This window comes from Bufo bufo, chromosome 9 (genome assembly GCF_905171765.1).
Source record: "Bufo bufo chromosome 9, aBufBuf1.1, whole genome shotgun sequence".
Lineage (NCBI taxonomy): Eukaryota > Metazoa > Chordata > Amphibia > Anura > Bufonidae > Bufo > Bufo bufo.
In genome coordinates this window covers 133,182,503-133,195,256 of record NC_053397.1, presented here as the reverse complement: position 1 = coordinate 133,195,256, position 12,754 = coordinate 133,182,503, and the positions used below count along the sequence as shown (strand labels likewise).

The window sequence follows — 12,754 nt, the reverse complement described above, 5'->3', positions numbered from 1 at the left end:
TTTTGGGGAAAAAAAATTGTTTCCGTGTCTCCAAAGTCTGAGAGCCATAGTTTTTTATGTTCTCTAGTGGACTGTTGGGGATTATAAAAATTTAGTACTCCATGGAAGTGTGATACTCCCTGAAGCAATTGATAATGCAGAGGCCCGGATGATCGGGGCACGTGTCACATTGAGTAGTGGTGTCCTTCCGTATCCCCCTCTTGTGACACACTCTGCATCTTTTTTGGGTTCGTCCCTTCTTTCCAGTATGGGGGACCACACCTGGAATGTGTTGGCCAGGGACGATCCGGACGCCTCCAATTCCCGAGGTACTCCGGCCTGCTCTTTCCCGGTCCGAAAAGATCAGGTCTTTGAGGACTGCCTCATAGAATTGGAGGAATGTCCCTGTGCTGCCAGCGCTTCGGGATAGTACAAAAGAGTTGTACATGGCAACCTGTACCAAGTAGACTGCAACTTTTTTGTACCATGCCCGGGTTTTGCGCATGGCATTATATGGCTTGAGGACTTGATCAGAGAGATCAACTCCTCCCATATACCGATTGTAGTCGACGATACAATCGGGCTTGAGGACCGTTGCCGTGGTACCTCGCACAGGGACTGGGGTGGTGCTGTTACCGTGGATTGTGGACAGCATAAGGACATCCCTCTTGTCCTTATATCTGACCAGCAACAGGTTTCCACTGGTAAGTGCACGGGTCTCACCCCTGGGGATAGGTACCTGGACGGGGTGGGCAGGGAGGCCGCGTTGATTTTTCCGCACGGCCCCACAAGCGAACGTGGATCTGGCGGCAAGGGACCTGAACAAGGGAATGCTGGTATAAAAGTTGTCCACGTACAAGTGGTAACTGTTATCCAGCAGTGGGTACATAAGGTCCCACACGAGTTTCCCGGTAACACCCAGAGTGGGGGGACATTCTGGGGGTTGAATCCGGGAATCTCGCCCCTCGTACACACGAAATTTGTAAGTGTACCCTGAGGTACTCTCACAAATTTTGTATAGCTTCACGCCATACCTCGCCCGCTTTGTGGGAATATATTGGCGGAAACTGAGTCTCCCCTTGAACGCAACGAGAGACTCATCAACCGCGACCTCCCTTCCAGGTACGTAGGCCTGCTGAAATGTGGCCCCAAAGTGATCGATGACTGGCCGTATCTTATACAGCCGGTCATAGGCAGGATCACCTCGGGGTGGACATGCTGCATTATCGGAATAATGCAGACATTTCCGGATGGCCTCAAACCGGGGACGTGTCATAACCATACTGTACAGTGGGGTCTGGTATAGGACGTCCCCACTCCAGTATTGTCTGACACTGGGTTTTTGGACTAGACCCATATGCAGCACGAGGCCCCAAAATGTCCTCATCTCGGCTGCACTGACCGGCGTCCAGCCACCGGGTCTAGCCAAAAATGAGCCTGGGTTTTGAGCGACGAACTGTTGGGCGTACAGATTCGTCTGCTCCACCATCAGATTCACCAGTGGGTTACTGAAAAAAAAACTAAAATAGTCAATTTCAGTAAACCCCACTGTGGGAATCTGGATTCCAGGATTGCCAGCAAAATCCGGAATCTCAGGCTCAAAGTCCACTGGGGGACACCAGCTAAGTTCATCAGCAGGGGGCTCCGGTGGACTTATTTGGTGGGCCGGGAAACCAGTACGAACCCCAGGGCGGCTCGTACTAGGGTGGGGCCCCTGGCTCCGCCTGGCTGCGTCTCCGCCGCCTTGGTGGCTCATCGTCATCCGAGGAGGATGCGGATGACAAAAGGAACGTGGGGTCATCCTCATCCTCACTGGGGCTCTCGGAGTCGGAGGCAATCTGGGCGTATGCCTCCTCGGCCGAGAACATCCGGCGGGCCATGGGTGTGTGTGCGTGTATGTGTGCGTGTGTGGCAAACTTTATTATATGTGCGTGTGTGTGGGGGCAACGGGTGTTCGCGTACTAAATAAGGAAAAAAAAGGGGCAAGTGTTAGAAAAAAAAAAAAAAGTTCAAAGTTGCTGATCAGCGGTGGGGCGGGCGATGCGCTAACAGTGGCCGGACAAAAAAAGTGCCGGACAGTCAGCGCACGCAGAAAAAAAAAAAAAAAAAAAAGTGGTGGTAAGGGGGCTGGTGGTGAAAGGGGGGGGGGGGGGGGCTGGTGAGGTGGGGGCTGGTGGGAGGCAGGGTGGGGGGTGGGAGCGTCTGGTGGTGGTGGGTCAAGTGGCAGGGGGGGGTCTGGGGTCTGATAGATGGATCAGAAAGAAAGAAAAGTTTAGTGTAAAAGTTTTTTTTTTTTTCTAACTTTTCCCTTCTTTCCCTTCCTAACGGTGCCTCTCCCTCACTGACCCTAACCTACCTGGGTGGCGATGGGTGCAGGAGGGTGATGGATTACGATTAGGGGGACTCAGGAGCTGGACGGTGCTGCACGGTCAGGGTGCTGGACAGGAAGAGGAGGGGAGAGAGGAGCGCAGGAAGTTTGAATCTCGCGCCTCTCTCCCCTGCACCAATCAGCACCCTGGACAGCGGCGTTCAGCACCAGGGCCAGCACCGCCTCTCCAAATCCTCGGACTGCGATAGGTGGTGTATAATTACACCACCGATCGCAGTCTTTTTCCGGTTCATCGGGTCACAGGACACCCGAATGGACCGGAAACGCAGAAAACCGCAGGTCTGAATTGACCTGCGGTTTTCTGCGATCGTCGATACCGGGGGGTCAAATGACCCCCCCCCTGCATTGTTACGGGATGCCGGCTGAATGATTTCAGACTAAATCCCGTTCCGATTAACCCCTGCGGCGCCGGAATAGCAAATTAAAGCCATGACGTACCGGTACGTCATGGGTCCTTAAGGATTCGGGAACCATGCCGTACCGGTACGTCCTAAGTCCTTAAGGGGTTAAGGTGAAAAATGGTCCGGTCCTTAAAGGGTTAAAACACAAAAAAAAAACTACATTTGGTAGTATTGTAATCATACTAACCCAGAGAATGAAGTACACAGGTCAGTTTTTCGGCATAGGAAACGCATTAGGGACAAAACCTGTAAAACTGTGGGAATTCACCCCATTTGGATTTTTTTTTCCTTGATTCCCACTACATTATATGCCATATGATCAGCTTGTTTAAAACGGGGATGCTCAACCTGCGGCCATCCTGCTGTTGCAAAGCTACAATTCCCAGCATACCCTAATAGCTATAGACTGTCCAGGCATACGGGGAGTTGTAGTTTTGCAACAGCTTAAGGGCTGCAGGCTAGGCATCCCTGGTCTAAAAAAACCATATATGTAAATAATTTCCATTCATTGTATTGCAGGCTCATGGATTTCTGCACACTCCTTTCAGAATACTTAGATTTTCTGTTCGAAAAACCTATGCAACAAATCTGCCATGTGTGAATATACCCTTTTTTGGCTGGGTAACTGTTTGAGGGTGTTCTAGTTTTGTGTACAACAGTAGTGCCCAGTCTCCACTATTGGAAGGAAGTTTGTGTTCAGTAGGCGCAATAACCTCAGTCAACTTTGTTTTTATTAAGGGAGCTTTATAGGACTTTTTTTTTATACTGCTGGTACTTTGTTATGGTAACTTGCCTTATGCTGCTCAATTTCTAGAGTAGAGGAAGAGTCTGCTCAGAAGAATATGGCTCTTAAGAAAATTAGAGAGCTTGAAGCACAGTTAAGTGAACTACAGGAAGACCTGGAATCTGAAAGAGCTGCTCGCAGCAAGGCTGAAAAACAGAAGAGGGATTTGGGAGAAGAACTTGAGGCTCTTAAGACGGAACTAGAAGATACACTGGACTCCACAGCAGCCCAACAAGAGCTCCGGTATGACTGCATATTGCAATTATTGCAATGTTTTCTCAGTCTATTTAACCACCTCAGCTCCCCTAGCTTAAACACCCTTAAAGAGGACCTTTCACTACTGTACAAACTAAAAACTAACTATATCAGTGGGCAGAGCGGCGCCCAGGGGTCCCCCTGCACTTACTAGTATGTCTTGGCGCCGCTCTGTTCGCTCGGTATAGGCTCCGGTGTCTGCGCTCCCTCTGACTGATTTTTTTGTATGAGGCGTGTCCCTTGCTGCATCGCTGGCCAATCGCAGCGCACAGCTCTTAGCTTTTCTTCTCACTAATAGAGCTTTCATTTGGTGGTATTTTATTGCTGCTGACATTTTTACTTTTTTTATTAATCAAAATTTACAGAAATTTTTGCAAAAAAATGACATTTTTCACTTTCAGTTGTAAAATTTTTCTAAAAAAAAAATACATTTCTATATAAATTTTTCTCTAAATTTATTGTTCTACATGTCTTTGATAAAAAAAAAATGCAATAAGTGTATATTTATTGGTTTGGGTTAAAGTTATAGCATTTACAAACTATGGTACAAAATTTTGAAGCAGCTCTGACTTTCTGAGCACCTGTCATGTTTCCTGAGGTTCTACAATGCCCAGACAGTACAAACACCCCACAAATGACCCCATTTCGGAAAGTAGACACCCTAAGGTATTCGCTGATGGGCATAGTGAGTTCATAGAACTTTTTATTTTTTGTCACAAGTTAGCGGAAAATGATGATTTTTCTTTTTTTCTTACAAAGTCTCATATTCCACTAACTTGTGACAAAAAATAAAAACTTCCATGAACTCACTATGCCCATCACGAAATACCTTGGGGTGTCTTCTTTCCAAAATGGGGTCACTTGTGCGGTAGTTAAACTGCCCTGGCATTTTAGGGGCCCTAATGCGTGAGAAGTAGTTTAAAATTCAAGTGTCCTGTGAAATCCTTAAGGTGCTCTTTAGAATGTGGGCCCCTTTGCCCACCTAGGCTGCAAAAAAGTGTCACAAATGTGGTATCACCGTACTCAGGAGAAGTAGGGCAATGTGTTTTGGGGTGTATTTTTACATATACCCATGCTGGGTGAGAGAAATATCTCTGTAAATGACAACTTTGACAACTTTGTATAAATTATTTTTTTTAAGTTGTCATTTACATAGATATTTCTCTCACCCAGCATGGGTATATGTAAAAATACACCCCAAAACACATTGCCCTACTTCTCCTGAGTACGGCGATACCACATGTGTGACACTTTTTTGCAGCCTAGGTGCGCAAAGGGGCCCAAATTCCAATGAGAATCTTTACGATTTCACAGGACATTTTTTACACATTTGGATTCCAAACTACTTCTCACGCTTTAGGTCCCCTAAAGTGCCAGGGCAGTATAAATACTCCACAAGTGACCCCATTTTGGAAAGAAGACCCCTCAAGGTATTCCGTGAGGGGCATGGCGAGTTCCTAGAATCTTTTTTTTTTTTTGGGCACAAGTTAGTGGAAAATGATTTATTTATTTTTATTTTTCTCTTACAAAGTCTCATATTCCACTAACTTGTGACAAAAAAAAAAAACTTCCATGAACTCACTATGCCCATCAGCGAATACCTTGGGGTCTCTTCTTTCCAAAATGGGGTCACTTGTGGGGTAGTTATACTGCCCTGGCATTTTAGGGGCCCTAAAGCGTGAAGAAGTCTGGAATATAAAGGTCTAAAGAATTTTACGCATTTGGATTACGTGAGGGGTATGGTGAGTTCATGTGAGCTTTTATTTTTTTGTCACAAGTTAGTGGAATATGAGACTTTGTAAGAAAAAAACAAAAAATCTATTTCCACTAACTTGTGACAAAAAAAATAAAAATCTATGAACTCGCCATGCCCCTCAAAAGTGATCTTTTTATAGCGCCGCAGCGATTTTACTGTGTTTTTGCAGTGATCAGAAAAAAAATATTTCTGTCACTGCGGTGGGGCGGACTGAACGCAAGTGTGCGCTCAAGATCAGGCCTGATCGGGCGAACACTGCGTTTTTTGTAGAGCCTATAGAAAATGTCCTATTCTCTGCAATTGCGGACAAGAAAAGGCATTTTTTATATAGTTCTGGCAATGTGCGGATCCGCAAAATGCGGAAAGCACATTGCCAGTGTCCGTGTTTTGCGGATCCGTGAAACACATACTGACGTCTGAATGGAGCCTTACAGCGGTGTGATCAATGACGGTCGTGATCAGGGAGTCTATATGGGGTGATCACCCCCCTGTAAGGCTCCATTCAGACGTCCGTATGTGTTTTGTGGATCCGCGGATCCGCAAAACACATACTGACGTCTGAATGGAGCCTGACAGGGGGGTGATCAGGGAGTCTAATATGGGGTGATCACCCCCGTCATTGATCACCCCTCTGTAAGACTTATCAAAACAGCGTCTAATATACCTTTTAAGGGGTTAAAAAAAAATCGCATCTTCAGCCTGCCAGTGAACGATCGCCGCTGGCAGGCTGCAGATCCACTCGTTTACCTTTTGGTTCCTGTGAACGCGCGCTCCTATGTGCGCGCGTTCACAGGAAATCTCGCCTCTCGCGAGATGACGCGCCGGCGCGTCCAGGAGGAATGAATCGACTGCCTCCGGAACGCAATCCTGCGTTAAGCGGTCCGGAGGCGATTAAAAATAATAATAAAAATCACTAATGATGTATTATCATTCTCAGAACAAAACGTGAACATGAGGTGACCCAGTTAAAGAAAAGCTTGGAAGAGGAAGCTCGAATTCATGAAGCCCAAATCCAGGAGCTTAGACAGAAGCATGCTCAATCTGTAGAAGAACTTTCTGAGCAGCTAGAGCAAACCAAACGGGTGAGAGAAAGCTAGTTCAGTGTATTTTGAACTGTATTGCTACATGGGTTAACATTTTTCCCAAATTTTTGGCTTTCATTGTGTGTTCAGTGTTTATTTTTACTTAAACACAGATTAGGAACTTAGTGGCCATGGGGGGGAAAAAGTAGAGGTGGCCCCATGTTGTAGGCAGAGCCAATTAGTAGGTGTGGCTAAGCAAAGTAGGTGGGGTTTTTGTGGGGGCGTTCTAGCTTTTGATACTATTTTGGAATGTGTATTTTTGATGACTTTTTAGTAAAAAATTTTGGGCGATGAAATGACGTTGACTCCCTACTTTGATCTTTTTTTATTATTTTTATTTTTATTACATTCACTATACAGGATAAATACGTTTATTTTAATCGTACGGGCATTTTGTACACGACTAATCCTATTTTTATTCTATATTTTTGTTTTTAATATGGAGAAAGGGGGGCATTTTTTTATTTTTAAAATTTGTTTATAGTTTTAAAAACTCTTCACTTAGTTCCCACTAGGGAACTTTAAAATTGATTTGTCTGATCACGTCTACTACTAGACTGCAATGTTGTACCATTGCAGCCTATAGAAGATTTACTGTGTTCGTACAGAGCCCTGTGTTCGTACGGGCTGGCCTCCAGAGAAAGTTTAGGAACATCACTGTGGCAGGCCTCAGTCTTCCAAAGGCTCAATGATGCTATAGCTACCGAATGACTCCCTTGATCACGGCACATCCATTCAAGCCCTGGAAGCGCAGCGCTCCAGGGGAAAGATGCCTCAGATTACGTGGTCTAATTTGATTACAGTATGTGAGGGGTACTGCAGACAATGCCTCTGGTTGTCTGCTGTGAAAATCAAAAGAAGCTGAGCGGGCCCCATGTTTGAAGTACTGACTTCCAATGTACATGTATGGTTGTGGTTGGGAAAGTGTTAAAATGTAATTCTCCCATATAACTAAAGTATTCCACATTATAATAGTTTTTGAGAATACAACTGTGTATTTCAAAACCTTCTATTCCCATTTTATCACAATTGTCACTGCCAGGTCTGAAACCCAGGACCTTCTGTATGGGAGACATACCAGCTGAGCCACCAGTTTGAATGTGATGATTTTCTCAAACTAAAAGCCTTCACTAGTATTTATGTACAATGCACTGGAATTGGAATTCCTTCCAATGAGAAATGTGCTCTGTATCACACTGGTAATGTCGGTCCACCCCAACAACGGCCTATAGAACAGAAGGGCAAGCTGGCTGCCTACAATGTGTGATAAAGGTTGTGCCGGAACACATGCCGGATCAGGCATTATTTTCCATTGAAATGCATTAATGCCGGATCTGGCACAAAGTGTTCCGGCAAAACAGATGACACCGGAGAGACTGATCCGGTATTTCAATGCATTTGTTAGACAAATCCGGATCCGTCTACAAATGCTATCCATTTGCACACGGATTTCCGGATCCGGCAGGCAGTTCCGGCGACGGAACTGCCTGCCGGATCTTCACCACAAGTGTGAAAGTACCCTAACAAAAAATGCACCACCTCTGTCCACAGGCTGTGTGGTTGTGCAACTCTGCCCCATTCACTTCAGTGGAGCTCAGCTACAACACCAGACTCAGCCTGTTGACGGGTTCTTCAGTCTTTGGAAGAAGGCAACTAGGTTTTTCTTATCTTGGGCAACCCCTTTAAAGAGAGCGTAACACAATGGTGGTGGCCCACTGCATGTAATAGGCAATCTGCCTTTGCCAATCCACCCTGGCATAACTTAACCCCCTTCTTTTTTTTTTTTTTTCTTTTTTTTTTTTTTTAACTCTCTGCCTTCCAGGAGCCAAAATTGGGGTGGGGGGGAAAAAAGGCAATTCGGCCATTGTTTTATGGGTTTCATTTTCAGTGTTACCTACTTTAAGGGCTGTTTGACCTAAGCAAGTCCATTGCGGGAATCGCACTCCATGTGTAAGTGTGACCCTCTGTTCTGGACTTGCAGGAGCGCAGGGCATTATCATGATTTCTAATGCTATGTGCCTCTGCTTGACCTTAACTGCTACAGAAACAGTGACTGCTTTGTCTCTGATTCTGTAGAAGTTAGGGACGCAGAGGCACATATTCTAAATCGGTATAATGCCGTGCCCTCCTGCAAGTCCAGAACGGGGAATCCCACTTGCACACGGAGTGTGAATCCCGCAGTGGACTTGACCACTCAGATGCAGGGGTCCCAATTCGCCATAGCATCTGAGGGATTGTCATTTATTGGAGATGTCTCCAATCGTGGATTCTGCCACCGATTGTCTGCTTTGTACAACAGCAGGCACTTGTGGTCTGTGGCTCCTCCCAGTTCTTGAGCAGGCACCATCTTTAAAGACCATGTACAACAGATGTTGGGAAGCGGTTAAACAGCAATAAATATTGGTCCCCAAACCACTCTAAAAACTTTTCGTTAATATATTCTCTACAAACTGAAGTTCTCAAACTGTAGTACTTGTACCTAGTTTGTGCACATGCTCTCTAGGCTAAAGGTGCTAACTGCTCACTCTCCCCTTATGCTGTGCTTTTAACCCCTTAATGCATAATGCCGTACATGTATACATTGTAAGGAGTGCGCTGCTGAAGGAGATCCTGCTCCATATGTGGCATGTGTTGTATAATGCACTGATGAGGAATGGTTATCACCCTGCACCCTGTCATTTAACCCCACAGATGCTGCAATCAACAGCAATTGTGGCATCTTTCTGGTGAGGCAGAGGGATACAGCTCCATCTGTCTTCCGTTCAATGGAATCACGGGCTTTCGATTGGTTACCATAACAGCCCGGGGCCTGCTGAAGCTTTCCGCCACTGTCATGCAAAAAACAAGCCCTCATACAGCTCTGTAGACCAAATACAAGTTATGGCTGTCAGAAAATGGCGATGCAAAGAAAATTGATTTTATTTTATTTTTTTCCCCAATGGTTTTTATTTTTGTGCAAGTAGTAAAACAAACTATACAAGTTCATCATTTGAGCTGCATAATGAGGACGTCATGTCATTTTTAGCATCCAGTGAACGCTGTGATGTCAAAACCAAAAACCTGTGTGGAATTTTTTGGTTTTTCAGTTATATCCCAGAAAGAAGAATGCATGCTTTCCCACAAAAAATAAGCACTCGTGGCTATGTGAACAAAAAAATAAAGTTATGGCTATTGGAATTTGGGGAGTAAAAATGAAAATGGGCCCGGTCTTTAACCCCATAGGGACATAGCCTTATTTCACCTTAAAGGGCTTCTGTCAGCCCACTAAACAGTTTTTTTTTTTTTGTTTTTTTTTGTTTAATAATACACTGCGATCTCTGCATACATAAGTAAAATAATCATTTTTCGTTCAGTAGAATTTGATAAAACGCTATATTTATAATATGTAAATTACCTTGCTACCAGCAAGTAGGGCGGCTACTTGCTGGTAGCAGCCGCATCCTCCGATCCTAATGACGCCCCCTCCGCATTGTGATTGACAGGGCCAGGGAACGGAATCGTTCTCTGCTGGCCCTGCCTGTTTTCATTCAATATCTGGCGCCTGCGCCGCGGCCGTGCCTATCTTCAATCTGCGCAGGTGCACTGAGAGGCTGCCGCTCCATTCTCAATGCGCCTGCGCCGATGACGTCACATCTACACCCGGCGCAGGCGCATTGAGGAGCGAGCGGCCGAGTGAGTGGCCGCCTCTCAGTGCGCCTGCGCAGATTGAAGATAGGTACGGCCGCGGCGCAGGCGCCAGATATTGAATGAAAACAGGATGCGGCTGCTACCAGCAAGTAGCCGCCCTACTTGCTTGTAGCAAGGTAATTTACATATTATAAAAATAGCGTTTTATCTAATTCTACTGAACGAAAATTATTATTTTGCTTATGTATGCAGAGATCGCAGTGTAGGGATTATTATTAAACAAAAAAAAAAAACGGTTTAGTGGGCTGACAGAAGCCCTTTAAGGACCAGGCCATTTTTTGCAAATCTGACCAGTGTCCCTTTAAGTGCTGATAACTTTAAAACGCTTTGACTTAACCAGGCCATTCTGAGATTGTTTTTTCGTCACATATTGTACTTCATGACACTGGTAAAATGAAGTCAAATTTTTTTTTTTGTTTTGCATAAAAAAAATACCAAATTTTCCCAATTTTTTTTTAAATTTGCTAATTTCAAAGTTTCAGTTTCTCTGCTTCTGTAATACATAGTAATACCCCCAAAAATTGTGATGACTTATCATTCCCAAAATAATTCAAACATGAAGTAGACATATGGGGAATGTAATGTTATTTTTTGGGGATGTTACAAGACTTAGAAGTTAAGAAGCAAATCTTGAAATTTTTCTGAATTTTACAAAAACCCAATTTTTAGGGACCACTACAGGTCTGAAGTCACTTTGCGAGGCTTACATAATAGAAACCGCCCAAAAATGACACCATTCTATAAACTACACCCCTCAAGGTATTCAAAACTGATTTTACTAACTTCGTTAACCCTTTAGGTGTTGCACAAAAGTTATTGGCAAATGGGGATGAAATTTGAGAATTTCATTTTTTTGCTTAATTTTCCATTTTAACCCATTTTTTCCACTAACAAAGCAAGGGTTAACAGCCAAACAAGACTATCTTTATTGCCCTGACTCTGCTGTTTACAGAAACACCCCATATGTGGCCGTAAACTGCTGTACAGCCACACAGCGGGACGTAGAGTGAAAGGTGCGCCGTTTGTTTTTTGGAGGGCTGATTTTGCTGGACTGGTTTTTTCTTTGACACCTTGTCCCATTTGAAGCCCCCCTGATGCACCCCTAGAGTAGAAACTACATAAAAGTGACCCCATCTAAGAAACTACACCCCTCAAGGTATTCAAAGCTGATTTTACAAACTTTGTTAACCCTTTAGGTGTTGCACAATATTTAATGGAAAATAAAGATACAATTTCAAAATTTCACTTTTTTGGCAGATTTTCCATTTTAATATTTTTTTTCCAGTTACAAAGCAAGGGTTAACAGCCAAACAAAACTCATTATTTATGGCCCTGATTCTGTAGTTTACAGAAACACCCCATATGTGGTCGTAAACTTCTGTACGAGCAGACGGCAGGGCGCAGAAGGAAAGGAATGCCATACGGTTTTTGGAAGGCAGATTTTGCTGGACTGGTTTTTTTGACACCATGTCCCATTTGAAGCCCCCCTGATGCACCCCTAGAGTAGAAACTCCAAAAAAGTGGCCTCATTTTAGAAACTACGGGATAGGGTGGCAGTTTTGTTGGTACTAGTTTAGGGTACATATGATTTTTGGTTGCTCTATATTACACTTTTTGTGAGGCAAGACAACAAGAAATAGCATTTTTGGCACCGTATTTTTTTTTTTGTTATTTATAACATTCATCTGACAGGTTAGATCATGTGGTAATTTTACAGAGCAGGTTGTCACGGACGCGGCGATACCTAATATGTATACAATTTTTTTTTATTTATGTAAGATTTACACAATGATTCCATTTTTAAAACAAAAAAAATGTTTGTCTCCATAGTCTAAGAGCTATAGTTTTTCCAGTTTTTGGGCGATTATCTTAAGTAGGGTCTCATTTTTTGCGGGATGAGATGACGGTTTGATTGGCACTATTTTGGGGTGCATATGACTTTTTGATCGCTTGCTTTTACACTTTTTGTGACGTAAGATGACAAAAAAAGGCTTTTTTTACATTTTAATTTTTTTACGGTGGTCACCTGAGGGGTTGGGTCATGTGATATTTTTATAGAGCCAGTCGATACAGACGCGGCAATACCTAATATGTATACTTTTTTTTTATTTATGCAAGTTTTACACAATGATTTCATTTTTGAAACAAAAAAACATGTTTGTGTTTCCATAGTCTAAGAGCCATAGTTTTTTCAGTTTTTGGGCGATTATCTTGGGTAGGGTATGATTTTTGCGGGATGAGATGACTGTTACAATTTTGGAGTACATGCGACTTTTTTGATCACTTTTATTACCTTTTTTGGGAAGTAAGGTGGGCAAAATTTAAATTTCATCATAGTTTTTTTATTTTTATGGCGTTCACCGGGTAAAGTAACATGACCGTTTTATAGATCAGGTCGTTACGGACGCGGCGATGCCTAAT

At 43.9% G+C, this 12,754-nt stretch overlaps 1 protein-coding gene across 3 annotated transcripts in view; it reads left to right on the top strand.

The window, feature by feature from the left end:
• Positions 1-12,754, top strand: part of MYH9 (myosin heavy chain 9) — a 428,796-nt gene that overhangs the window by 258,366 nt on the left and 157,676 nt on the right. For all 3 annotated transcript variants that reach the window (XM_040407416.1, XM_040407417.1, XM_040407418.1), the window contains 2 exons: positions 3,584-3,796; positions 6,502-6,646. In XM_040407416.1, coding sequence (XP_040263350.1) covers positions 3,584-3,796; positions 6,502-6,646 — 358 coding nt within the window. The remainder of the gene's footprint in view (positions 1-3,583; positions 3,797-6,501; positions 6,647-12,754) is intronic.